Source organism: Rhynchophorus ferrugineus, unplaced genomic scaffold, assembly GCF_030347505.1.
Source record: "Rhynchophorus ferrugineus isolate W39M unplaced genomic scaffold, kcgeb_rfMv2 rfM1, whole genome shotgun sequence".
NCBI lineage: Eukaryota > Metazoa > Arthropoda > Insecta > Coleoptera > Curculionidae > Rhynchophorus > Rhynchophorus ferrugineus.
In genome coordinates, this window is record NW_027472580.1 from 81,104,660 (window position 1) to 81,130,399 (window position 25,740).

General features: G+C 30.2%; 1 protein-coding gene across 1 annotated transcript in view; it reads right to left on the reverse strand.

Annotated features, from left to right (window-relative positions):
- The window catches only part of LOC143200279 (neurotrimin-like), a 268,783-nt gene extending 244,999 nt beyond the window's left edge, over window positions 1-23,784 (reverse strand). The window contains exon 1 of the mRNA XM_076410707.1: window positions 23,673-23,784. Coding sequence (XP_076266822.1) covers window positions 23,673-23,757 — 85 coding nt within the window. The 5' untranslated portion in view covers window positions 23,758-23,784. The remainder of the gene's footprint in view (window positions 1-23,672) is intronic.
- Between the last annotated feature and the right edge of the window lie 1,956 nt (window positions 23,785-25,740).

Sequence of the window (25,740 nt, forward strand, 5' to 3'; positions counted from 1 at the left end):
GCATTTTAAAATAAAATTGCATCGTTCTTTGCTTATTCATTCTACTATTCAATTTGTAAAAGAATAGCTGCCATATATTTTCCTGTCAGTAAATTTATTTATTTCAAACTGTCATGTTATGTAATTTTCCGGAATATCACCATTTTAGATAATTAGTTCTAGCATTAAATTTGTTTTCTATTCTGCTTTGCCTTCATCAATTTCAACTCTTAAAGCTTTTTAAACAGTTTTGTTACGAAATATATTCACTAATGAAAGCTGAAATGGATTAGAATATAACACCAAGAAAATTTAAAGAAACATATTAATAAATCATATAAATAACAGATTAATAGAAAAGCCCCCGGCCTACCAGAGTAAAATAAATATGTTTGGCAAAGCTATTTTTTTTATTTCATATAATTCCTTTCAAGGGTGATAGGGATAGACTGTAGCGACCCTCTAATTTTTCGATTCCATTTTTGTTTTACGGTTGTCCTACTCTTTGATGTTGCTTCAAAATAGACCTCAGTTTCGGCGACCACTTCTTCATTTGACGAAAATTTCTTCCCAGCGAGCATTTTTTGAGATCTGAGAATAGGAAATAGCCGCCAGATCTGGAGAATACGGTGGACGACAAAGCAACTCGAAGACCAATTCATGGATTTTTGCCATCGTTTTCATTGACTTGTAACATGGTGCATTGTCTTGGTGAAGCATCACTTTCTTTTTCTTGAAATGCGACCGTTTTCTTGCGATTTTGTCCTTCAAGCAGTCAAGCCTCCTTTTTCAAGGTTGTCAAAGAAAATTACTCCATGCGTATCCCAAAATACAGACGCCATAACCTTGCCAGCCGACTGTTGCGTTTTCACACGCTTTGGAGAGGGTTCATCCTGTGCAGTCCACTCGGATGACTGTCGATTAGACTTCGAAGTGAAATGATGGATCCATGTTTAATCCATTGTCACATATCAATGCAAAAGCTCGGGTTTATTACGGGTGATCATCTTCAAACACTACTCCGAATAATCAACTAGTCGTTGTTTTTGGTCAAAAGGGAACTCGCGCGGCACCCATTTTACACAGAGCTTTTTTATACCCAAATATTTGTGAATGATATGATGTACACATTCAGTTGATATCTTTAGAGTATCTGCTATTTCATTCAATTTTAATTTACGGTCATTCAAAATCATTTTGTGGATTTTTTAAATGTTTTCGTCGGCAACAAACTCTTTTGGGCATCCACAGCGTTCACCGTTTTCGGTGTTCATTTCACCATGTCTAAACTTAACATATCAAAGATTGATGTTTGGTTTTCCTAGGGCAGTGTTCGGAAACTTTGCACCAAGCTAAATTTTTGCTTCAACTCTATTTTTTCCCTTCAAAAAACAATATTTTTAAACATGCGCAATTACTTTTATCCAATTTTTCACAATAACATAAGTTGCTTTCAAATTTATACCCGCGATTTATACATCTTTTGGAGGTTGGACTAGCTAAAAAGCACATAGATTTAAATTTAGTGGCGTCCTGTGTCAGGCCATGGACTTTTCAATTAACCTGTTAGCTCTAATACAATAATATGCTATGCCTCTAGAAACTGATCGGTTACTACCAGCTTTTATGCAAGAACAATTGTTCTTAGCTCTTCCTGGTTCACCAGTCATCATAATTATGAATGAATTGATTGATGTTTATATTATGAATCTGAAAAATTTGCGTCGAATATCTAAATACCTTGTAACACCGGCACAGACGATTTTTGTTATTTGGTAGATTTGTTAATATATATTCGGATAAAATTTTCGCATATATCGTGTTTTTCTTACATAGCTGAATATGATCTGATAATGCGGACACATTCATTTATTACCCCTACAAATAATGTAAAATATAACTTTGTTTGATCAGAAATTTTTAATCTATAAATCATAAATACCAAAACTCCTTAATAGTTCTAACAATATTGGAAGTATAACAATTAATTCAAAATATTAAACAAAACTGGTTAAATAAAATCATTTAACAATATCTTAACTCACTTATTTTCCATGTTAATATCGTATCATATGCAAAAGTTAAGGTCTTGATTTCCCATATAACATTGCTCTACCATTTTGCGGTTCAGCGTTGCCAAATTTAAATTATAACTTAAATTACACGTCCATAGTCAATTTACGTACAACTGAAATGGAAAATAATCTAGTTTATTAGAACTGGAGCTGGCAGCGAGAAGTAAGTCGGTCAGTTCCAATGAAAATAAACACAAATTTTTTTTTATACATAATGTGTCACCGATCTGACCGCTACTCTAGGTTGCTTGAGTTGGGCGTATTTCATTTTATTGGAGTTATAATATATAGATATCATCTCGTAGGTTTTAAATTATTAGATAGCAGTATATCTTTAAAATTAAAACTATACTTACACAACGACTACTGTTTTATAACAAATGACTTAATTACACTGAAGAAGACGAAGCAACAAACGTCTCCGTCTAAACAGTGGAGCGCCTAATTAAATTTTAATTTTGTATGCATGCCGTTGTGTTTATATAGTCAATTAACAGTGAGCTTATGTCATAATGATGTTTAAAATAATGTTTTCTAAATGATTGTAAATTTGTTTTAGAATCAGACATTATTTTCCCAACAATATTTTATTCTAGTTAAAAGAAGCAAACTATGAGTCTGCAATATTTTTCAAAATAGTTGTTACGATAAATACATTTATAAACCGTCAAACGTTGTTTTAGCTCTTTGCTTGTTTTGACAAATATCTTTAATTAGATATTTCGAACACCAACAGGATAACGGTGGCTCCCCCTTGCCAATACATTTCGTTAGAGAGGTAACCCTTTTTACTTTTTACTTAAATATTTTAGCATGTTGAAGCTGCGCTGAATATTAGTAGGGACACGGTAACTGAAGTATCTTTATATTGAAAATATAATTTTGGATTCACGGAACAAAAAAAACCCCTTATATGAAGAGGATGATGAATTCAAATCAGCTTGATATTAGCTCTATCAGAGATCAATTATATGAAATGTATAAAAATAGTGAGTAGTTTTTTAATATAAATATAAATTAATACAATTATTTCAGGGGAAACTGTTAGTCTGGAAGGCATTGATAGAAAACTTGGAGATATGCTGTTCTTTGAAAGATGTATACCACCCCTTCAAACACTGGTAGGTAATATAGGATTTAAATAGTGTAAAGATAACCCATAAAGAGGTCTAATGGAAGTTCAAGATATTGCATATAAGAGAATACAATGTTTAAAAGCATGTGATATAATCAAGGAAGATTTTACGTCTTTAGATGAGACATGGATATATCAGAGTTAGGCCAATATTTCATGGTTATTAATGGCACCATGATAATAAAAATACTGTTAAGAAATCAAAAGTTGATGTAGAGCCAATTGCTTAGATTATATTGGTCATAACATTTATGAATGATTCTTTGTATATATACTGTTGTTCATGTTAGAAAAAGGAATGGTTAATAACACATTCGGTTTGGATGAATTTGACCAGATTGAAGAAGAAAATGACAAATGATGAAATCGTGAACAAATGTTAGACAGATGGGTAACAGCCTAGCTAATCACTTGAATGAAACTTTCTAAATATGGAATCATGATTTAGGGCTGAAACATTTCAAGACAGTGTGAGTAGAGTGCAAACAACTAAAGGTGAGTATATAATTAATACATGATAAATGTAGGAAATGTTATTGTGGAGTGTGAAAGATTTATGTCCACAGATATGTGTGTAGTTATTCAGTATATGCATGAGCATTTGGTTAAAATGTAAAAGGAAAGGAAAATACGAATGTATACAGGTAGTAATAGAACAAACTAAGGAATAATAGAGTCATGATGATTAAAATGACCTTACAAAGAAACACTATACTGAAGGAAATAAGAACTAAATATAAAAAGGAAATACGCAATTGTTAATACGCAATAAATATGCAATTGTTAATTTGGCCTCCAGAGAACACCATTACATAAAAAATACGTTTAGAAATCTCATAGGAGGTGTTTAAAGGAGTTCAATATAAATATAATTAAACACAACATCAACCCACAAATTATTATTACTGTACAATAAATTGTGGTTTAAAGTCCTTCAATAACATATGCATTAGATGTCTCATAACGTTAAAATAAATTTAAATTCATAAGAGTATTTATATTTAATTAATTTATTTAGACTAGAATTTTGTTGTATATCACAGTCAATATGAAAAGTTTTAGTTCATTATGACTGCGATACACAACATTAATCATTCTCCTAAGTTTTGAATAACTAGGTAGTGGTATATCTTTAAAATTAAAACGGTCCCTAAACAACGACTACTGTTTCATAACAAATGGCTTAATTACCCCGAAGAAGACGAAACAGTAAACGTCTCCAACTAAACCGTAGAGCGCCAAATTAAATTTTAATTTTGCATGCATGCCGTTCTGTTTATAGTTTTCACTATTCAATTAGGTAAATGCACGAACAAGTCCCAATTTATTCTTCGTCGTTAGCGTCGTCAGACGGTGAAAAACTGTCGCCCGATTTCATCCGGTTAATTACTCCGTATACGAATTTGGATCGTTTTTTATAATTCTTTTCTCGTGTGCCTTTTATTTTTAGAAAGAAAATTAATAAGAAATTCTTTCGTGATTTCGCCAGCAATTATTTTTATAAAATTCTATCAGCGTTTTTCCGATAATGTTGGGCTTATTATTCAGATGCCTTCGAAATGTCTGGCCTTTTTTATGCCATATTGCTTTCATATTTTTTCTGTTAATAAACGGTGTATTTTGTAAATGTTAATAAAAAACAGTTTTTTGCAGGAGGATATTTAAAAAAATACGAGGTAATTTTATTCTCCACTTTAGAATATATATTTTTTATGTTTTGTTCTTGATATCAAGACAATATTGGGTATACGAACACTGTCAGATATGATATAATCAAAGAAAACTTTTGAAATAACTGCCTCATTGAGTATCAATAAAATGAAAATTATATATATATATATATATATATATATATATATATATATATAATGTCAGTAGAACAGTATTTCCTTATTTTACTTGAATTTTTTAATGAACAAGTAGCAGTCCCCAAGGTTCACAAATTGACTAAAAGAGACTGGAATAAGGTCTATGCCAATTTTGTTATGCTGGTATATGTGAGGGCGTAAAAACATCTGCATTTGAAAACGACACTGCATTACTTGATGCAAATAACAATATTAAGACAACTGCACATAGATTACAAACAACTGTCAATAGTATTATTGAAAGATTAAGAATTGACGAATAAAATTGAATGCTAGGAAGTCTACACATATTTATTTTATATACAAAAGAATACTACCAGTAAATGGCAATTGATTTTAGAGTAATTGCATATGACAGCACAGTTAAATAATTATTCATAACACTAGATACCAAGCTCAAGTGAATACAGCATCTTAAAAAACTAAGCAGAGTATTTAATTGGTTTAGAAAAGTGAATGCCCCATGGTACATTGAAAATGGTGACATCCACAACGTTCAAAGGATATCTATAGGCTGTTTCGATAACAATGGATTTCCCGGAATGTTGAAACAAAACTTTTAACTCAAATAGTTAAATTATTTGTAAAAATTGCGCTGTAATTTAAAAATTATGGAGAGTGCACCAGTGGGTATATATCCACTAAATACCGATCAAGTTTAGATCTGAAATATTAGATATGAACATTAAAAAGAATTTGAGAGCAAAAGACTTGGAGGTGCTATTAAATTGCGAATTATTCGAGTAGAGTCAACAAAACATTCACTGACGGTAGATTGAATTACCAACTTTATGTTAAACTTAAACAACACATTAGACATAAAATAAAGCAATTTTACTTCATCTAAGGTCAAGGTTCTTATAGGATGCAAATATAAGGTTGCACTAAGATATAAGGCTGACCATTATTCCAACACTTCCAAAATAAAGTGATTCGAATAACCACCAATGCTTGTTGTGGCGTAACCAACGAAGAACTGAATGATGAACTTGATATCATATAGATCTATGAAGCTATCCATATCTATAAGCCATGTAACTAACGGGTTAAATGAAAATATATGTCCTCATAGGTCTTCAACTTGACACATAGATAGCGCTACTAGAATTAAAAATTAAATCCATATGTTTTTTTAGTTAGCCCTAACCCTCAAAAGATTCCAAATTTAACAACCTACAAATTTAACAGCCTTTTTATTGTATTATTATATTAATTTTTAAAGGCAAAAAATAAAGTTGAAGCAAAAACTTGGCTTGATGCCGCGTTTCCAGACACTGCCTCATGAAAATCAACCATGAAATATTGGTATGCCAAGTTTAGAAGTGGTGAAATGAGCGCCGAAGACGGAGAACCCAGTGGATGCCGAAAAGAGGTTGTTACCGACGCAAACATTTAGAAAGTCCACAAAATGATTTTGAATAGCCATAAATTGAAATTGGAATTAAATAACAGACACTCTAAAAATATCAACCGAACGTGTACATCATGTCATTCACGAATATTAGGGTATGAGAAAGCTCTGTGCAAAGTGGGTGCCGCGCGAGCTCACTTTTGACCAAAAACAACGACGAGTTAATGATTCAGAGCAGTTCTTGAAGATTATCAAACGAGATTTTGCGTCGATATGTGATAATGGATGAAACATGGCTCCATCATTTCACTCCGAAGCCTAATCGACAGTCATTCGACAGGACTGCACACGATGAACCGGCTCCTAAGCGTTGGAAAACGCAACAGTCGGCTCGCAAAGTTATGGCGTCTGTATTTGGGATGCACATGGAATAACTTTCATTGACTACCTTGAAAAAGGAAAGTCCATCAACAGTGACTACCACATAGCGTTATTGGACCGTTTGAAGGACGAAATCGCCGAAAAACGAGTGCATTTGAAGAAAAAGAAAGTGCTGCTTCACCAAGACAATGCACCGTGTCACAAGTCAGTGAAAACGATGCCAGAAATCCATGAATTGCATTGAATTGCTTTCTAATCCGGCGTATTCTCCAGATCTGGCCCCTAGCGACTATTTCCTGTTCTCAGATCTCCAAAGAATGCTCGCTGGGAAGAAATTTTCGTTGAATGAAGAGGTGATCACCGAAACTGAGGCCTGTTTTGAAGAAAAGGACACATCGTACTATAAAAATGTCGAAAATTTGGAGGGTCGCCATAATCAGTGTATCACTCTTGAAGGGAAATAAAATTAAATATAAAAAACCTAACTTAGCTAAAAAAAATGTGTTTTTCTCTGGTGGGCTGGGGACTTTTTAATTGACCTGTTATTAGAAAACCCGCAAGAAATTGGCATAGAATCAACATTCCACGAACTGTTATAATACATTGTATCATATTGATACTACTGATTTTAATTTAAATAAATCTAGTTGCATTTTAAGTTCTCTCATCTGGCTTGAAAGTTCATCCGACTACAAAGGAAGTTTTAAAACAATAGTGCAAAATTAATTATCTAATAAAAGCGGTATCAACAATCTTAATATGCATGAAAACATACAAGCAGGATAACTAAACAGACTCAATAATGGTGTTATATAATATTACAGGATGATATCCGATTAAATACTTTAAGAAATATATAATCTGATCATTGTAAGCCGACTTATTAACAATACGCAAGTGGCTAAAAATTCTGTGAATGACTAATTACAAGTTAGTTCTTGAATATTAGATTAGATAAATGCAATTTAAGCATTTCAATCTTTACATTTAGTGGGTGCAAAAAATTAGATGAACCAGGAGTAGTTGAAATAATGTCACATTTGGTAATATTTACTGACTAAGATTAAGGTGCTTTAACTATATATTGAAGAAGAGTTTACCAGAATACTTCAAAAGACCCGATAATATGTTTGAGGTATGCTCGCCCACGCCAATAATTAGAAACACAAGTTTGCTTTTTATTAAAACTAAAAATACCCTACAAATAAAATTTATAAATTATAAGCTTTTATACCGCACGATTGACTTCTTTTACCAAAAAGTTGGAAAAATCTAATTAGCCATATACATAACCTTTTAAATTAATTTTCTTTTAATAATTAGGAAGTTAATCCCAATAGAAGCTTATTAATCTTTAGTCAGTGATTGCTAGTTGAAAAACCTATGATGTCAAATATTCCTTTAAATTTAAATTTTCCGATTTGCATTATAATATAAAAATACACCGTAAATTATTAATACAACACAACAAATTTAATGAAATAAATATAACTAATTGTACCTACGAATACTTTAAGCTATTATTATTTTAGTGTGAGGTAATAGTAACTATATATATGTTATAAAATACTATTAATGAAATACTGTTTGCCCCGTAATTAGTAAGATATATTGAAAGATAATAATAATTTTAATTTTAATAGAAATATAAGTCATCTAATATTCCAATATGGATCAGAATTTAAATTTGAATTTCTACAAAATAATTAATTTTTAATTTTTTTACTGCAAATATATTTTAAATGTTAAAATAAATCCTCAATAACTACAAAATGTTGGAACATAAAAAACTAATTTTTTTACATGTATGTGAATATTTCATATCGCATGAAACATAGAACATAAACTAAAGTGATTCATAAAATTGCATTATACAGATGAAATTATAGTACTTTTTGTTTTAGATCCTCATTCGAATATGGGGACTGATGCAACAACAATATGTCCACCATATTCTCGAAAAACATAAAATTTGTGATGCTAACTTGTAAAATTTGATACTTTGATTATTTTTAATTTAACACCCTTTAACGATAATTAAATAAGTTTTTACAAAATATCCGAAATATTTTGAAGGTTTTATTATTTCATGTAATAATAACCTAAATAATTATTATTTGCTAAAGAAATCAAATATTTGATTTCAATTATATTTTAATTCAAAATTTAATTTACCAGAGCTTCGATACACTTTTTTCAGTTCTAATTTTATTTCGGGTAGGCTATGTCTAAAGTATGAACCAAGAACATATTCAAATGGCAGTAATTACTGCATCTTTGAAAGAAAGTTGTGAAACGGTATATCTTTTTTGAGATGTAAAGTCGGATATTGCAAAAATTAAGGCTGTAATTTGCTAATTTTGTAATGTAATATTCATTCAGTATTTTTTAAGACGAATTCAACTTTGCTTTTGTTTTCTTATTACGTACAGCTCTCAGACATTCAAAATTTTTGTGAAAATGTTTCTTAAATTTGCACAATAATTTCATTATTAACGATTCCTTATTATATTTGACATGACTATTGTTCCGTTGTATATATATCAATACACAAGCAAGACGAGTGCGAGATAAATATACAGTATATGTAAATTTAAGTGAAATTGGGGTACTGAAACTAAACTTCAGAAATATGTGGTTTACTACGAATTTCCGAAAAAAACCGCAACTGGAAATATGTTTTTAGTGCAACTATTATCACAGTTAATGTGCTTTAGCCATTTATTGAAGGAAGTTATACAGAATACTTCGAGAGGTGCCTCAAATTCATTTTCAACATGGTTATGTTTATTCAAATCTCTAAAAATGTATCAGAAATTATTTAGAAACGTGCAAATATAAAACACTTATTCCGATAAATGAATCGGGGCACAAGTTCGTTGCTTATGAAGATCGCGAAAAATGCGATTTATAAAATGAAGCATGAAAAAACAAACAACATTCCAGCAATGGCCAATATTTTTAATAGTACTGTTGAGCAACATATTTTCAAACGATAATTAAGAAGTTAGTCCCAGAGGCATCTTATTTGTCTTATAAGCAGTGGCTGTTAATTGAGGATCTGCAAAATGATGTTCAAATTAACATTATGAAGATACTATAATATATGGACTTTTGGTAAGTCGTTGATATTAAAATATGTAAAGATGGCAAGAATGCAACATGCAATGTGAATACGACATAATACCTTTATATAAGTTATTCAAATATAATAAACTCATTCACTCATAGGTCATATCGCGAGTTATCAACGAACGTTTTTTAGGGCTTCGGAAATTTGTTGTTGGTGGTTTTAATACCGAAGTTAAAGGGCTTTCTGGATTGAAACTACATAATTGAATACGAGGATTTGAAGACATTACTCGATGAAGCGATCAATGGGGATCGCTCTCTACTACAATAGATGCATTGGAACTGCGCGAAAAGTAGCAAAACTATGAGGAACAATACATTAATGTTATTCTCCAGCACGACAACGCTCGACAACTATATCGCAGAACTGATGACAATATGCTTGGAACCATTAAAATCGGACATGCTACACCCCTACCGTATTCTCCCGACCTTGTTCCCCCTAATTACTCTTTGTTTGAATATATGAGTCGTGATCTGTCTTGACAGCGTTTTGCTTCTACCTAAAAATGGGTTAGTTTGTGGATAGCCTCAAAAGATACATCATTTTTTCGAGATGTAATCCGTAAATTGAAAGATGTGAAGAAGTAAGAGCTATGGATGCACAATGATTTGAATAAAATGTATTATATCAATTTTTGAAATAAAGCTTCAAATAAAAATTATCCTTTAAAACTAGTTTACTTTATTTAAGAGATTACAACTTTTATTTTTCATTAGAGCAAACTGGCTGCAGGCGTCCTTGCCCGTTTTATAATTCATTCACTCAATTCTCAAACCAGTTATGCCAATTATTTCATCAATCTTTTAGGCATTTTTATTCTTTATAGATTTGTTGCATAACAAGAGAAAAATAGTAAACTATTCAACAGTACTAAATCCCAACTATGCATTGGAAAATTAACTTCTCTGAATGCGTAAAAATTTTTTTTTGTTTCGTAATTTTGGAGACACATTGCGTATTTCTATAGTAAACAAATATTGATTCAAATGTAAATTATTTAATTAGAAAAACACAAGATCGATTAGCACATTTTTTTCAGGCGAACTGAACTTTGATTTTCTTTTATTATTAGTGGCTATGGCAATAAATACACGTACAACTTTAAGACTTACGTAGTTATGCTTGATTTGTTATTATTAGAACATGTGCAGGATAAATACATGAGTATTTAATTAATTAAAATATAAATTAGACTACTTAAACTCTTAACTTAGCTTAAATAACTAAAGTTAATAATAATTATTGTTTAATTATTAACTTTGATTTGTTCTATGTTGGATTGTAGTAAGTTTTCTGTTTTGTGAAATCCCATATTTGTACCCCATAAGACCATAGAGGCTATAAAATTGATTGATAAATCAATATACTTAATCTTAATTTTCTAACTAAACAGTGCCATTCTTTAAGTTTGAGTTTGATCTGTTCAGTTTTTTGTCTTTTTCATTGTACTGTAGTGTGTCGTGTAAATTTGGGTCATTTTTTGAATAAATCTATACACCCGAACTATGAAAAGAAACAAATCTAGTATCAACAATTACTGGAAAATATATTTATTCCACTTTTCCATCACAGCTAGCATCACAGGTAGCTTATCCTTAATTTGCCTTCTTTTACTATTGTTTCCTACTGATTTCTATTATATATTACTATTCTATATCCTACATGGGAACTAACAATTCACCAACAAATGAGAAACAAAAATTTTGGGAAGCTATTTTATAATTGTTAGTATTCTTTGAGACATTAATTTTAACAGTTGATTCACAAATTAACCTATTTATTATTTGTAATATTCAGCTCAGTTTACTTAATAACCTTTAGTTTGCTATCAGTCCTTAGGCAAGAAGAATTTTTCTTCACTATTCTATATTCACCAGACATCAAACTAAATAAAATTTAAAATTTTTAAGTATCTTGTAAACGAAGAAGGCAAACTATTCTTGTTTTTATCGAATATCTATGTAGAGGTGAAATTTTCGCATATATCGGGTGTTTCTTGTTATATCGGTTCGTTATACCTTCCGATAAAGGGGCCTCATTAATATGTTTTCTCTACAAAAAATGTAAAATAAAACATTACGTTATGATACTGCTCCTAATTGTTCTTTACCCGAATATCCCATAGCTCTTTAATAATTCCAACAATACGGGAATAACCAAAAATATCACAAAATCTTAATTAACACTGCTTAAGATTAAATAACTTCGTTTAATAATATTTTTAACACACTCACTTTCCACTTGATATCGGTTGAAATTTAGAGGTTTGTCTTTCGATGCAAAATTCGATACCATCATTTATTTGCTATTAAAAGAAGCAAATCTAGTATCAACAAACATAGGAAAATATAAAACAAAAACGTAGGATGATGGAAGACAAAATATTACATATTTATTGATTTATCACAAATTTTAGAATATAAAATCCCTTAGAGTTGGCCGTTGTTTTGTGATTTATTGCTATATAATGTCGAAAAACTCAATACCTCCCTGCCATCCAATACAGCAAAAGCTACGACCAAAACAACACAAAACAAAATCCCACCATTTTATAACCAATCGTTAAAAAAACTCGACGGCTAAAATACATTTGTAATGCTTTTTTAAGTGTTCTTTAATTAAGACTTGTGAAAGAACGGACCAGGTAAACGGCACGAACTGGAGAACTGAAACAAAAAAAGCAAAAGGAAACGAAGAATGCTGGTGGACGGGGCCGTCGGGCGGAGGCTAAAAGGGAGCTGGAAAAAGCTCGGGAAACGAGAACCCCGAAAATTATTTGTTTTCACTTTTGGCCTCATTAATTCGCCGGTAAATCTGAAACAACGATAATTGTTCTTTAAGTATAGCTTAGCAATTAAATATGGAATAATTAGAGGGGCCGTCTCGGCAATTAAGCTGCCCGGTCCCCCCCCCTTTCGGCTGCCTCTCTCGGGCATCTCCCGGTCCCGGGGGGGATGTGCAGGAAAATTAGTGCCGAGCGGAGCAGTCTATGATGGGGCCGAAATAATTCTCGTTCATTGTAAGGTAAATTCCGAAAGAACGGACTGTAGTTTCCACACTTTCAATTTACTTCTTCTTAGTTGAGGAAAGGAATTAACCGAGAAAACTCGTTAATGCTGAAATAATTGAAATTATTCCGAGCGTTGCTGGAATTGTAGTCTGAGAAAGTTCGTATAACTAAATCGTAGAAAACTGATGAAGCTGTCATCATTATTGTTCGTAAAATATAACAAAAGTTCATAGAGTATAAAGCACACTGGATATATACAGCAGTTCTTACTTTATTGTTGATACATCTAAAATTATTTCAATAATAACATCAATGGTAATATAGTAACCTTAGCATATACATTTTCTAATATTATTTTTATATATCTTTTTCTCTGGATCACAAGTAGTAACGCGATAAAGAAACTTCATATTTTTTATCATGTTAATCATGTTTATCCCATAATACTGCAAAAGAAATAATTTAAAAATTATATATTACTAAAACTCGTTTTTATGTATATTTTCATATATATTTCAATATAAGAACGAATATTTATTTAATATATAACATTAATTAAAATAAAAGTCAATATTTTAAAATAACAATCATATAATTAATCCTTTGACAATATAAAAAGAGGAATACATTTTATCATACCATGCATCCAGCTAAAACTGCAAGAGGGGGAACATTTGGCACCATCAAGAACCCGGGTTCAGAACAGCAGAAAATCAGATAACAGCAGTAACTGTTAAAGCAAGCAGATACAGAGCTACAATAGCCGCAATTTATTGTCCTCCAAGATACAATGAAAAATAATTGTAATTGGAGGTGATTTCAATGTAAAAAATAAAAGATGGGGATCCAGAACAACTAAAGGCAATGAACTGCATAAAGTAACTGCTAAACTAACATGTAGTTATATGTCAACTGGAAAACCAAATTATTGATTAGATTTCTTCATAGTAAGAAACATAACATCCAACTATAAAAGTCGAAGAAATTTTTGAGCTATGTTCAGACCATAGGCCAGTGATTCTAACTTTGAGCGTATATTTTCGCTAAATTAGAAAATATAGAAACCCAACATTAACAAACAAGAGAACAGACTGGAAAGGATTCTCTGAAGAATTGAACACAGGAATTCAACATTTAACTCCTCAATATAACTGAACAATTAAATCTTGAAGCAGAAAAATTCGTAGTAGATATTCAACAAGCTGTTTGGAATAATACTCCAGAAATGAGCAGTACAATTAAAGGAATTAATTATCTAAAAGAAGTGAAGGAAATGGTAGAGGAAAAGCGAAAATTAAAAAATTAATGGCAACAAAACAGAACACCTGAAAATAAAAATAATTTAAACAATATAACCCAAAGACTGAAAAGGGAAATACTGGTAATTAAAAACAAATCTATAAATGACTATCTGAGAAATTTAACGGATGATAAACAAATTGATTAACTACTCTGAAAAGCCACGAAATATCTAAAGCGTTCATGTTTATTATACGGTCCACCTATAAGAACTTATGTGGGAATTGGGCACGTACAATCGCCAAAAATCAGAAACATTTGCTGAATATCTAGAAAAAACTTTCAAACCTAACGAAACTTATATTGAATATAATTTGCTGGACACAGAAGCTGAAAATTAACAGAACAATTACCACAAAAACTACCGTGAAAGAAAGGGAAAAAATTTACCGATTTGATCAATACAGCATTTAAATTAAAACATGTCCCAGGCAATTGGAAGATGGCGGAAATTATAACGATCCCGAAACTTGGAAAGTCACCAAACGAAATAAAAGCCTATAGAACTTATCAGTGCTGCCAGTAATATCTAAAGTTTTTGAGAAATTTCTTTTGAAAATAATAAAAAAGATCACAGGGACAAAAAACCTAATGCCAACACACCAGTTTTGGTTAAATAACAAGCACTCAACAATTGACCAGGTCCACAGAATAATAGATATTATCGAAAAAGCATACGAAAGTAAATAAGTATGTTCAGCTATATTCTTAGATATAGCACAAGCCTTCGATAAGGTTTGGCATGAAGGCCTTGTTCATAAACTACAGAAAATGTTACCAAAACAACACACTGAATTACTAATATCGTACATTAAAGCCAGAACGTTTAGAGTTAAACAAGAAGAAGCTTACTCTATAATAATAGAATCTAAAGCAGGTGTACCACAAGGAAGTGCACTGGCGCCAATGTTTTATCTACTCTACACTTGTGATATAGCACAAATGGAGAATATTACAATAGCCACATTTGCTGATGATACTGCGATTATAGCTGTCGGAGGCAATAGTGAGGAAGCCACACGAAAATTACAAGAAGCAAGTAACAATGTAAATAATTGGACACAAGCTTATAACTTATTATTAATGAATTTTATTTATCTACTGATTTCTACTATATCTTCATCCCACGTGGGAACAAAGTGGAAATTTATAATTTACCAGCAAAGTGGAAATTAAAATTTTGTGAAGTTATTGTATAATTGTTAATATTCTTGTATTAAAAGTTATTATTATTATCTTGACTCTTTATGCATAAATTAACGTATTTACTAGCTGCAATATTCAGTTCAGTTTACTTATCTTACTATATCAATTACAATCAATCCTTAAGCAAGAACAATTTTTCTTGGCTATTCTATATTCACAAGACATCAAATTAAATCTAAAGCTGATTTCAAATTTCTAAATATTTTGTAAACGAAGAAGGCACACTATTCCTGCTTTTCTCGAATTTCTATGCTTAGACGAAATTTAAAATAAAGAGGGTACATTAATATGTTCAAGAACGTTACAAAAATGTAAAATAAAACATTACGTGATCATACTGCTCCTAATTGTTCTTTACCCAAACACCTCATAACTTTAACAATTCCAACAATCCCAGTATAACCGAAAATATCACAAAATCGTAAATAGCACTGCTTATAGTTAAATATGTTTAATACTATTTTTAACACACTCACTTTCCACTTGATAACGGTGCAAATATAAAATTTAGAGATTTTTCTTAGGATCCAAAATGGAATATTGGCATTTAGTGGTACGTCGTTGCCAGATCCAGAAAATATTATGCGGCCATAGTTGATTTACGCACAACAGAAAGAGCGAATAATCTACCGTAGATACCGTCTATGATCTAGAGTTGGTAGCGCGTCAGCCAAAGCCTAAACTATTATATATTTTGTATCACCTATCTGACTATCTGACCTATCTGATGGCTATTCCTGGTTACTTGATTAGGCCTATCTCATTTAATAGGAAGGTATTTATTTGTAGCGCATATTGCAGAAAGAATATAGGCTTAGAAATACTTCTTCGATTTAAGCTATATCCGTGCCAAATTTCACATCTCCAGATCTGCCTGTCTTCATTAAAAAAGGAGGCCACATTTTCGGTAAACTGACCAATATATAGAAGATACTGAAGCAAGAGATAGGACTTGCAAAATTGACCCTATGGTGATAACCAGACTTAGTTATAACCTCTTTTGCTTTGGATCATTTTATTATATCTCCTTTGTATCACATGTAGTAATAGAGTTAGGATATGTTAGATGGCTCTCAATATCACTAGGCTTCAATTCATTGGCCACTTACTATGGTTACTTTTCGATAATTACAGTAGGTTCGATTATTTGTCTCATACTGACCATTTTTAACACACTAAAACAAATATGTATAATTAGTTTTAGGTAGAGGGCCATTTTATAAACTACAATTAATTTACGATAATCTTTAGCAGTGGTTTTCTCTATATAATAGTGGAATAAAATTTCAACAAATATATTTAGCAGGCTACGATCAAAAATGATTATTTTTAATGGAGATAAAGATCATATTAAATGGTATATCTAACTAAAATTAATTGCGGTGTGCAAGTGTAAATATTCGTATTACTACTAAATCTATATCGTTAGTATACCCCAAGCAGTTTCCAGTGAATTAAATGCATATAACACCGAAGTATATGCATACAATTTATTCTAAAATTGTCGATCTGACTATATTTATTAGTGGTTAATTGCTGAACTACTCAGACTAATGTAAATAAAACAACACTACTAAAAAATGGGTATTCTTCTTTTTCTTTTTTTTTTAATTTATTCCAGATTCTTTCACAGTTATTCAATCGACTCGAGAGCACAGGACATATAAATCAAAATTTGAAAATTTATAGTCAGACATGAACAGAATCTATAAATGAAAGGAAAATAACACATATACTATACATACTTCTATCAAAAAAAAATGTGGCTTTCTATTCTAAGGAATAAAAGAACGGTTTAGGTTTTTTACTTAAAAAAAAATGAATACACAAGTATAAGGCATATTAGTAGTATTGAATAAAGCAATAGATGATCTAAAACAAGAAACAAGAAATTGTAAGAATTAATAGATTTAAGCACACAACTGGAAAAGAATAAGTAATTATTCGATTCAGTAATAAGATTCTTAATTTATATCCCCGATTCAATCAATCTTTGCTTTCATCTTCCCGCTTTGTCAAAAAATGGTGTAATTGAGATGAATTAATTTTAAAATATTTGTTAATGAATTAAGCTCGTTATTACAAGAATTGGTTTAGAAAACTATTACTTTGATTTAATATTAATATATAAGTGTATATAGCTTCAATTTAATTTTTTTAATATTACACTTCCATGAAAAACAAGATCATAATTTACGGTAGCACGATTCGCCGTTATTTCCAGGATTATTACCATCAGCATGATTAATTATCAATTACTCCATAATTTAGAAACCTTTGCGCCACTAAAAATTTCATATATATGGAAATGTATACTGATATTATATATTGGATATTAGTTTCTTGAATATATATATTCTCGTTGTTTTATTTTGTTATATTATATATAAGGTATATATATAACCCGATAAACTCCTAGTTGGTAAAGGTATATATATATATATATATATATATATATATATATATATATATATATATATATATATATATATATATATATATTGAAGTTACCTTTACCAACTAGGAGTTTATCGGGATCTACAGTTTAACGTGGGCTCCGAACCACGATCCTCGACATCATGGCGAGTGACCAACTGGCGAACTTAGAAATCATCCCAGAAGACATCCTGTCCTACCCAGCCTAGTTGTTGGCGTGACTGGGATCATTTTCCTTGTCAGATTTTGTGACCATGCCCTTGTAGGGTTAGTACCCGCGACTGCACTACCAAGCCGGCAATATAATAATCTCTTTAGTCATTTGGTTCAAGTATATTGGTGATTTTAGAAATTTGAAATACATCACAGCTTCTAACAATTGATCAAGATCAGTTACAATCGGGCAATAGTTTTGAAGTAATTCTTCCAATATTTTGTTTACATAATTATTGGTACAAGAGAGCACACTTTAATTTTAACATATATAAAATTGGTTTTAAATTCCTGAAACCAGTATATGGTAATATACAATTTGGGATAAAATATGGCTAATATAAGTTTTTATAAGGAAAACAATTTATGGTCAGTATTGTTCTTAAATATAGCCTATAACATAATTATAAACAATTTAAAATAGATGGTGTTACTGTGTCTTATATCCCATCCCGACTATAGTAACCGACATTATATTGAAAGCTTTTCGTCAAAACGTGAACAAACAAAAATTCAGTGAGCTGAAAATTTCTGAACTTGTTCCGAATAAATTGCATTTCCGGGATGTTTAAATTACTTACTTTTGATTTGAACGTCATCTATTGTGTGAAACTTGTGGCAACCATGAAGAATCGATGAAGCATATCGATTTCAAAACGTTAATATTGCTTTAGATACTTTAAAAGTGGTGATTTTGACACAGACGTAAAAAGATTAACGGACATCCAAAAACTTGGGGCTGAGGATTTAAAGATATTACTCGAAGAAACCCTTAATTTGGATCACTTTCGAGGATAAGTTTGAGGCAAGGACTGTGCGTAAAACAGCTTGAGTACCACAACAAATACAACAACAATGTTATTCAATCGATGAAAGCATACTTGGAAATATTCATTTGGGAAATACTACTCCATCCGCCGTATTGTCCAAACCTTGCTCTTCTGTTTCCATTACCACCTGTTTCGACCTATGAGCCCGTCTTAGATGCGCTTCACTTTTTATAAAGGTACCAACAACGAGTAGTTCGATTCGTGGATAGCGGCGAAAGAGATATCCCTTCTCTTTGAAAATGCGTAAAATCTTATCTCTAAAATTATTTTATTTTTATAGATATTTAAGTATCCTAAAATAAAATATTGATATTTTATAAACATTATTTCGAAATAAATAATTAAGCTAATGAAATTATACAATACAATAAAATTAATGCGATTTATTAATATGATGGTGATCATGTGAAATTACTGGATGTCATTAGATGAATTTATAACCAAAGATGATATTTAAAAAAACAGAAATTAATGATTCATAACCAGTTAGCCATTAACCATTTTGTATAATTTTCGGTTATTCCTGTTTTGTTGGAACTATTAAAGGGATGTGGCAAGTTTGGATAAATACAATTAAGAATAGTACGACCGCATTTTACATTTTCTCTAGAGAGAAGAAGCTAATGTATTAGCTCTTTTGGAAGGTACATAGATCTGTGACAGGAAACCCAACATAGCCGAAAATATCATGCTAATATAGATTAATAAAATCTAGATTTACAATAATCGTCGGTCCCCTTATTTAGAATTTATTTAGATTCTGACATGCAGCTTTTTAAAATTCATAATTATATTCCCAATAACATTGATCAGTGCACTTCCAAGAATTTTATATAATTTGATATTGCTGAGCACAGGATGGCTAAGAAAAAGTTTTTGCTTGAGAACTGATATTATTTCATATTATATGATAGTTCTGGGACATTCATTGAACTAGAAGTAATTTTAAAAGTTATTAAGATTTTTCCGTTAATCTTAGTCTTACTAACTTCTTATCCATTTCAGATTTCATTAGTAAATACATTTCCTAACAAATCACTAACTGAATATTGCAGGTAAGAAATACCTTAAACTGTGCATTGAGATTTAAAATGAATGCTGCAAAAATATTAACAATTATAATATAGCTTCACAGAATTTTAATTTCATATTTGTTGTTTAGCGGATAGTTCGTATGTAGTAGATTAACAAAAATCATAAGAGACAATTTAAAAACGAACTACCAGCAAGGGCGAGATTCCAGAATGTTATATAAAAGAATAAGAGAGTAAAGAGTAAAACAAACAAGTAATAATCCTTGTAATCTTATTTAAAAAGCTTGGTTAAATAAATTATTATTAGACCAAAGTAGCAAGGTACATTTATTGTTTTTCAAAATATATTCTGGGTAATAAACGTGGACGAAATACTATAGCACTATATAACATTTTGTTGTTTGAACCTTTTGTCAATATTTTAAATATTCATTTTACAGATCTAAGACTGAAAAGTGAATAGCTCTATTAATTATTTTATATATGACATTCCTTAAAAATTGACTTCTAAATTTAAACAAATAAATTTCCTAATTGTAATTGTTATTGTGCTAATACTCATTAAACATTAAAAATTATTGTCAAAATTGTTTTATTCGTTTATTTTCTAACAATATATTATTTTTATTTATTACCGTATATCCTTCAGCTTTTTATTAATATATCCATCAGAAAATAATACATAACTTAAGTGTTATTAATTACCATAGTTTAATATTCGCTCTAATTTCAAAATTGGGAGAAATTGCCTATACTTTCGTTATTTTAATATGGTGATATATTTTAACATTTAGAAATATAACTTTAATTAACAATATTCATACATATTACTGATTTTATGTAAAAAAATATTGTCAGTATAAGTTTTAGTAACATAACCATTTTAAAATTAATGTCTTTACTCTTATGTGAAAGAGATGCGATTTGCTTAATAAAGTACAATCCAATTTCGATCATTGGGCGATGATAAGCACATATTAATTCACAAGCATATAATATATTTATACGTAAATCTTGAATAATAAATTTCGATAGCGCATGTTCTAAAAAACTCGTAAAATATTCAGTTTTTAATTAAATTTTGGTTCCTCACTTTTTCACTTAGAACAAAGTTGGGATTAAGTTGGTGAGAATCTTTTTCTCTTAAATTTATCTATAATATACGAGTTTTTTGTACGAGTAACGAAAATCTCATATTGTCTAAAACTGATAACTTCCCAAATATCAAATTATTAATTGAAACGTAATATTTAATTAATGTGATTTATTATTATGACGTGGTAAATGATGAGGTGGTAAAGTTACTAGATGTATAGCTCAAGATGATATCTAAAAACTTTAGAAATTAACCATCTTTTTGCCAAACTTTTTTGCTTTTTTGCATGTGGGCTTTTTTTATTAATACGCGGATACTTGGCGGCAATAAATTTGTCACGCTTTGAGCGTATATGGAAGACAAATTTTTAGTCTTAACATTTTTATATAATAGGCGTTATAAACCATTAAATTCCAATAAAACAAAATTCTACCAAATCAATCAACCGGGAATGGCAGTTAGATCGGCGACAAAATATATAAACAATTATTTTAGGCACGTTTTTAATTGGACCTTACTCACGCGTTAGCAGTTCCAACTCTCTTATATATCTCTTATACGACAGATTATTCATCGTATCTGTTGTACGCAAATCGAATTCGGACGCGTAAGTTTTAAAATGAAAATTTGGCCGCAATTTACCGTAAAATGCTGCCAGAGCAATTCTAAATCCGAAGACGATTCCTAAGATTTTTATATGAGACGATATGAAAACAGGAAGTGTGTGTGTTAAAACATTATTAAGATATGTTATTTAATTGTATGCAGTGTTGTTATTCCTCTATTGTTGGAATTATTAAATGGATATAGCAAGTCTGTATATATAACGATATAAGTTATATAAGATATATAAGATAACGAAAAGTTATATTTTATATTTTATATATAGAAAAGAAATTAATGTGGCATCTTTATTTGAATATATGTATATGAATATATATATATATATATATATATATATATATATATATATATATATATATATATATATATATATATATATATATATATATATATATATTTCAAATAAAGAAAGAAAAATACAACATTAATCTATAAGGTTTGATTAATTTCAATTAATTTGATATCTGGTGAACACAGAACGATTAAGAAAGTTCTCTTAAGAATAGTATTTGCTTAAAAAGTGATAATAATTAATATGGTTATCACTGAAGCATAGTATATCACTCTACTAGACGCAATTATAAAAGTTATTGTTAAGTGAGCGGTTAGTTCCTACGCAGTAGATTAACGAAAGTCATATAAGACCAATTAAAAATTAATTGGCTGCAAGAACGAAAATCCATAATGTTATATAACATAATGGTTTGAAATAAATAAATTTACTAAAAAGAAAAAATACGACAGCTATTGTTTTAAAGGTTGTAACATAGAACGAATAAATAAAGAACAATACAATCTTTTTTTGAAACATTTGGATAAAGAAATTTATTAACTAAATAAATATTTTCAATGTGTAATTTGGGTCAGAAATATAGACTAAAAGATTATATGAGTACACGAATGGAATAATGAAATTATGAAGAAAAAATTAAAATAACATAATTTGCATATATGGAACAGATAGAGCAAATAGAAAAAATATGAATTATTAACAGTAATTATTGTAAATTTTAAATATTTTAAACTATTGACAAATTATATGAATTATGAGGAGATTAATCAAATACTAAATAAGTAATAAAATAAAATACTTTTATCAATTAATATACGCTTTATAGATCTCTATGCCCCAGTAGTTCTTTTAGCCTCAGTAGTTCTTTTAATGATTGTGAATATATTCCTTTAATGTAAATTTCTAAATTGTTAATTAAATACAAAATATCTAGTTGTCTTTGGAATTGTGCTCATGCACATTATAAAGTCAAATTATAATTTGAAATCTGTTCTATTAGAACACTAGAATATCAGAATCACATATACAATATTCTAACAGAACCTTAGTATATTCACTATATAGATTAACGCAATGAAAAGTTTTAACTTCTTGTCAACACAGCCATCAATCAATAATTTAATATATCACTTAATAAATATTATAAAATATTATATAAAATATACAAAAAGAGTTTATATTAATTCCCATGTTTTATATACTTTTCACTTTTGCAATTGTTAAATATGTTAATATATTTTAACGCATTAAGTGATTAATTATAATATAAATTCATATGATATTAATATATAATTTGAATTAATATTATTGATATATTTTTCTGATTTTATGTAGAAAATATTATCAAAACAAGTTTCAGTAGCATGACATGTTTTAAAATTATACTCTTTACTCTTTTATTAAAGAAATGTGATTAACTTAACAAATTATAGTCGAAATTCTATCAATGGGGCGATGATAAGCGTATTTAAATCCACAAGCTTATAATATATTTATAGGTAAAACTCGAGTAAAACATTTTAATATGTCATGTTCTAAAAAATTCTTAAAATATTCAGTTTTTAATTAAATTCCAGATCCTCATTTTTTGACTTCGAACAAAGTTGGGATTAAGTTAGTTTGTTTGTTTGTTTTCTTAATTTATTTATTATGTGCAATTTTCTTATACTAACAAAAATCTCATAATATCTAAAACTGATGACTTACCAACGCCGAGCGAAGACGAAACTAGCGAAATGCCGAAAGTTAACGCGACGAACAGAAAGGCGCCAAAAGATCGTGGGGGTGCCATGTAGTCGTCGGACGGCAGCGTGCCGCATGGTCGACTGGCGGCGCTCGCGGACTCGGAGCGTCGCGACGTCTACCTCGGAACGTGTGAACATGCGCCCGCTACACAGAACGTGGCGAAAAAGTTCGGACGGGACCGGGACTCGGAAGGTGAGGCGTAAATAATAAACTAATTACCGGAAATGGTCGCACGAAGAAGGGATCCTTTCTTTCCAATACACAAATGGGTTATACGGAGAACGTGAAGATCTTAGAAATTTGTTTTTGGGGTGAGAGTATTTTTAATCTTATTTTCTTTTCGCTCAGTTAATATTAATTTTCTACCCTTAAGATGAATACATATATAAATACCATGGAAATGGTAATTGCACAATGGTTTGATAATCAGATAATTAAGGAGATATTCCAGTCTGAAATTTGAAAATATTTAAATTCGATTCTTTTATAGTTTCAAGGCTTAGTCATATAAGAGGATACCTCTCTATCACATCAACGACAAAAAAACTCAACTAATTTTTTCCCCTCACAAACAGTCTTCCCTTTTCAATATGTGTCATTTCGTCGAATTATTAACATTTTATGTCTGAATATCTCAGTTTCTACCGAGTAAATCGCATTTGCGGAAATTTTAATCATATAATTCAATTTAAAGAAGCGACTGAAAGGCGTCGAATACTATCGAATTCAACATGTGGATATTAGTTTTGCAGGCAGAACTAAACGTCACACAACCAAGATGGCGCGGAATGAAAATGTTAGCGGGACTTTTGCCCCTCCTGTTAGCTGGTACTCCAGTATTGTACACTATTAGATCCTCTTACCAGAACGTGTATTATTTGGATACTGTACCTTTTCTCCCTATAGATAAATCAGCGAACTGCCAAAAATCTCATCATATGAGGCCAGCCATGAAAGTGTTATCGAGTTACCCAGTCGCTGAAATAGTGCATATTTCTCAAATAAAAGAGATACCAATAGGGTATGAGGATCAGGTGATTGTTGGGGTTATGGAGCCTGAGAAAATTACATTTTTATTGCAGTTTATCCTCACAAAGTTAGGTGTCGCTAATATTCCTGTTATTGTAGGAAGGGTACAAAACTCGTAAAGACTGTAGTGAATGATGAATTTTGCAAACAAGACTAAAATTCTCCAAGAATAAGAATTCTGAATACTGTTCTAAATATATGAAAAGACAGTTATATAAAAATATGAAATAGCACATGCTCTATAGTCTATAATTAAAATTTTATTTTAAAGCTATACATTATTTTCAACGTTCTAGAATAATTATTTTTGAGCACTGCGTAATATTTATTTATGTTACCATTTTTAATAGAACTTTGGCTTGTCGATGTAATCTACCTGTGACGATCTAAAAAACAAATTAACTGGCTAGGTTAAAATTAGGTATATCATAAATTTATTCGCTAGCATTAATTTCCTTTTCTAAAGTTCATTTCTTATATCTTTAGCAGTTTATCTCTGAAACTAACCTACAATATACCTCTTCAGTCCCATTTATTCCCTGAAATTGAAACCTATATTCATTCTACACTGCATCGTGGTTTCCACAATGTGCGGTAACATTATAGATTTAGTGATCAGCGCTTTATTCTTGTAGTAGAGTGATTGTATTGCTAAAGTCTAAATATAGCAAAGCTCACCGTAATGTTGAACTTTTGCTGATCAATTGTACTAAACAGGCCAGTTATATTAATTCAATACTATAATTTAGAGTTTTTAATTTGTTATTATAATTTAAATCTCAAGCTGGGTCTCATTGGTTTTTTAGCATATTTAAAAAACTGATAAGAATATGGTAAAGTACTGTTATTTTCAAATTATTAAAAAAAATTTATATGTCTTAAAACCATTAGGAATATTGCTACAAGACATACATAAGACAAATGGATTTGATATAGAAATAAGTAGAAAATCAGTCAATTGTTACATATAAAAAATTGTTTACCAGACAAAAAAAAATAT